This window comes from Sinocyclocheilus rhinocerous, unplaced genomic scaffold (genome assembly GCF_001515625.1).
Source record: "Sinocyclocheilus rhinocerous isolate Xijiao unplaced genomic scaffold, SAMN03320098_v1.1 scaffold4115, whole genome shotgun sequence".
Classification (NCBI taxonomy): Eukaryota; Metazoa; Chordata; class Actinopteri; order Cypriniformes; family Cyprinidae; genus Sinocyclocheilus; species Sinocyclocheilus rhinocerous.
The window spans coordinates 447-4,999 of NW_015623660.1; the positions used below are offsets into that span (position 1 = coordinate 447).

The window sequence follows — 4,553 nt, forward strand, 5'->3', positions numbered from 1 at the left end:
CAAAATAAAACTAATTCTAAATATTAACAAATTCCAATAAAGTAAATAAATAACACTATTAGGAACTTGCTAAAGTCAAGCTCCATTTGAATCAGTTCTGAGTTGTATTTCTCACACACTTCATTATTTTCTGCCTATGTAGTCTTTCCAAATCGCTTGCTTGTGAAGTTCCTTTGAAGGCAGCTGTCTATGTAGACATCAAGGCAGCTCACTAGGTTCTGGAACAGAGCCCATCTCTATATAATCTCTTCTTCTCTAATCTTTGATTCTTTTCCCATCAGTTCCATTTTTAGAAACTCCAAAATACGTTCCTCTGTTTATGGACGGTATGTTAAATCAAGCCATCACGGCCGGCCTTCAGCATCCTCACCCGCTGCTCCGCGCCAAGAGCGAGAACATGATGACGACGCTCATGGACCCCGTAGTGCTGCCCGCCGCTGCCGCCAGCATGCCACCTGCTCAGGTAGCCCTTCACCTCCTGCTGGCCGTCAGGGGAACACGCCAGCACAGACATCAGTCGCCAAATCACTCCTTTTCTCTGCTTTCAATCAGACTCAGCGCCGGGCCTCTTTCGCTTTGAGGAGCTCCAGCAGTCCCCACGGAGCCCGAACCCGATCCCCGTCCCGAGGGAGAGAGGGAGGAGAGACGGAGGAAAGGCAGCAAAAACAGCGAGGGAGGCAGGGGTGAGTTGAGATACCAACATCTGTCTCTGGTGACTGTTTTGACCATTGGCCGGCTTGGAATGCTAAGGTTCTATCTGCATTCTGAGCAGTTTTGAGATTTTTGGGGGTTTTCGTGTTCCATAGATTTCTGTAGAAAGAACCCTTTTTGTTTTTAAAAAAAAAAAAGTCCCAAAATGTACACAGCTTACAAAAGAAGCATCACGTAATGTAAATAAGTTGTAAATAAGAATATGTGAATAACTCCATTTTGATAAAAATGTCAGATAGAACCTTATAATTCCAAGGCGACGCTTTGTATGTGGTATGTATGTGGTGATGATTTTCAAAATGAAATCCTGTAAAAGTTTATTTATTTATTTATTTTGCACATTTGGCAGGTTAAATAAAAGTTCCTAAAAACCCTATAAACCTGATTTATGTAACTGAGTCTGAATGAAACAATTCACTAAACTAAATACATAAATATATTTGAAAATAAATTAATAAAACAAATGCATAAATAATAAAAAAATAATAATTACATATTTAAATAAAAAATTCAAATGTTAAAGAGAATAAAATCAATATATAGTAATAAAATGAGATTTAAAATGAAATAAGTTGAATTAGAAAAATCAGAAATAAATAAAAATGAAATTGAAATAATGTGATTATTTAAATAAATAATACAGCTAAAAGTGCAATAATATAGGGAGTATATTACTAATGCTGTTACTAATTACTAATGCTTTTACTGTTACTAATTCTAATTAATGATGCTAATTAAAGAAAAAATATAACGGATCAGTAACTAAATATTTTCAAAAAAAAAAATTTCACTATTACAGTTTTTCTAGTTTGAATGATGTATTATATTTTACTATTTTGAAATGACATTTTTAATTTTAATTTTATTTTAATTTTTAGTCATTTTGTTTTGTGTTTTTATGATTTTTGTTGCTTTAAGCAAATTGAGCCTGTTTTTTTTTTTTCAATTGAAACATGAATTAATGTTTAAACATTATGTAATATAAAATAATGTAATAAATTGAGATATTTAACAACAAGTTTGCGGTTTTCTGATGTTGGTTAATGGTCACATGACATGCATGTAAACAGACAGAGTGTTTTATCTTAATTGTTTTCACTTTAGAAGTATGTATTTTAATTTGACATTTTTATAATTTTTAATATCTGTTATATTGCTTTTAATTTAATTTAATTTAATTAAACACAATTTTCTGTTGTGTTGCCTTTAATTAATTGAATTTTAAAAAAGCAAACAACAAAAAAATAATACAATGTTTTTTGTTGTTTGCTTTTTTAAAATTCAGTGTTATATATATATATATATATATATATATATATATAATCATAAGTAAATTACCAAAAAATAAATGCAAAACTAAAATGTCTGGATGCATTAAAGTAACGAGAAGGGTAAATGTGCTTAATTATCATGACCATTTTTTATGGCCCTAAAAACAGGTTTAATTTTTTTTTTTTTAATGATATTTTAGGCAAAATCCTTTTCTTTTGGGGCAAAATGTGACCTAGACGTTTTGTCTTGAGATTCATCATACTGTATTTTAGCTTAATATCAGTGATTATATAGACAATTTTCAAGTGTAAATACTGGTTTAGATCCTTACCTCTATCATTGTGGTGTTTTTATATGTTAAACTGTCAGCGTTGGTTTCTGTTGCTCTCTTATGGTACATTACAGAAGCTCTGAATCACTTTTGCACGTCGTGATTTGTGCTGTTCGGCTTCTGGCCAAAGCTCCACTGCCATACTGAGTTAATTCTTACTCAGTGGCTAAGAAACAAACACTTTCTGCTGTGTACAAGAATCAACCATCAGGCTAAAACATGCACTCTATGGCATCTATACAGCAGTACATTTGAAGTTAAAAGCGGATTCTTAGACCTTTGCTTCTCCGTTTGGTCCAGCCAGTCTTGAAATTTTGGTAACATCCTTGAAATAATGATTTTGTATGAGGGTTTGGTCCCACGGTGTTCAATAATGGATGAGATCCAAATACTAAGGAGTTATTACAATCACATTCCTGCACCAAATCCTTGGAAACTTACCCTATTAAACAAAGCCGAGCCAACATTATTCATTGGCACTAACGCACAAAGTCACCCGCCTACACTATTTTTTATTACTTTGGATGGGATACAACTTTTTGCCTGTATGTTCCCATTAGTGTATATTCTGTATTCTGTCCCAGTATTATGTATTTGTTTATCATATTATATATTTACGTATTTATTGACATTTGACATGATCTTTTATTCAGTTCCATTTTAATTTTAGTTTATTTTAGTTGTTATTTCAATTCTATCAGTTATTGCTTTTCTTTGTAAATATTTCGACATAGTTTTTTATTAACTTTTAATTTTAGTACTTTGAGGTTTTTTTTAATTTTAGGCTTGTTATGTATTTTTGTTTATTTTTATTCGTTTTTAAATTTTTCTGTTTAGCTTTATATTTATTTCTGTTTTAATTTTTGTGATTTTAGTACTTTAGCTTACATGTGTTTATTTCAGTAAATTTTAATTTATTATGAGTTTTTGTCATTTTTATTATTTTTTTAAATATTTTTGTATATCTTTAATTTATATTTATTTCAGCATTAGTTTTAGAATTTTTAATATTAGTTTAAGATCATTATGTTTGGTCATTTTAAGTATTTTTTTTTATATTTCTATTTAGCTTTCCATTATATTTATTTCAGTTTTAGTTTTAGTTATTTTAGTACTCCAGCTTAAACATTTATTTCCATTAGTTACTAAAGGCAATATTTCTAGTTTCCATTTCATTTTTTTTCAATCTAAATTTATGCGTTTTTGTCATTTTCATTAGTTTTTGTAATATTTCTGTATAGCTTTAATTTACATGTATTTCAGTATTAGTTTCAGAAACGTTAGTAGTAGTTTAAGATTATGTTTAGTCATTTTTTAAATGTCTGTTTAGTTTTAGTAGAAGTTTAAGACAGTTGTGTGTTTTTGTCACTTTGTCACACAAGTTGTAAGTTTTTAATCTAATGTTTATTTGATTTTCGATTACTGAAAATGCTAATAGGTTTATTTGAGTTAACAGTAACAGCACTGGTGGGTCTGTGTGTGTGTTGTAGAGGAGGTCAGAGGAAACGTCTCTACAGCGCTGTTCCGGGTCGCGTGTTTGTGGCGACTCGTTCTCACTCTGCTCACGGTGAGCGCGAGATCAGCCTCAGCAAAGGGGACAAGGTCAAAGGTCAGAGGTCTCTTTATGTCATTCTCTTCAATGTAGCATTAACATTTGAATATTTAAGGTTTATTAAAGCTGTCAAACCCTCTCAGTGTTGAGTGTAGGTGAAGGGGGATTCTGGGAAGGAACAGCGAAGGGCAGAACAGGCTGGTTTCCTGCTGACTGTGTAGAAGAGGTGCTGCCCCAAAACCAGGAGCAGCAAACAGGTGCACCTCAGCTCTCTATAATATCTCAGATGTGTCTCTTATGCTGCGTTCAAGTCCTCCTGGGACGTTCGTACTTACACTGTAAAAAAAATCCGTAAAATTTACGGTAAAAAACCGGCAGCTGTGGTTGCCGGAATTTTACCGTAAAAAATACGGTAGCAACGTTTTAGGTTTTACGGTTTTAACTTAAATTTACAGTTAAATACCGTAATTTCATTTGATATAATGTTAATATACCAACCTATTGAAGTACTGAAATCTGTTTTGTACCTTTGTAATACACTGATAACCACCAAATGCAGGTGGTGATGAGAAAGTCACATGATGAACCAAAGCCCATCACAAGCAGCTTTTAAATAATAACATATATAGAAGGTGCACAGTGTCATTCACACAAACACTAAACACCATCATGGTAACACACATGAAA

The 4,553-nt window shown here is 32.1% G+C and overlaps 1 protein-coding gene across 1 annotated transcript in view; it reads left to right on the forward strand.

Annotated features, from left to right (window-relative positions):
- Nucleotides 1-286: 286 nt before the first annotated feature.
- The window catches only part of LOC107717935 (SH3 and multiple ankyrin repeat domains protein 1-like), a 29,869-nt gene continuing 25,602 nt past the window's right edge, over nt 287-4,553 (forward strand). Inside the window, exons 1-4 of the mRNA XM_016524870.1 lie at nt 287-463; nt 553-683; nt 3,805-3,923; nt 4,010-4,123. Coding sequence (XP_016380356.1) covers nt 320-463; nt 553-683; nt 3,805-3,923; nt 4,010-4,123 — 508 coding nt within the window. The 5' untranslated portion in view covers nt 287-319. The remainder of the gene's footprint in view (nt 464-552; nt 684-3,804; nt 3,924-4,009; nt 4,124-4,553) is intronic.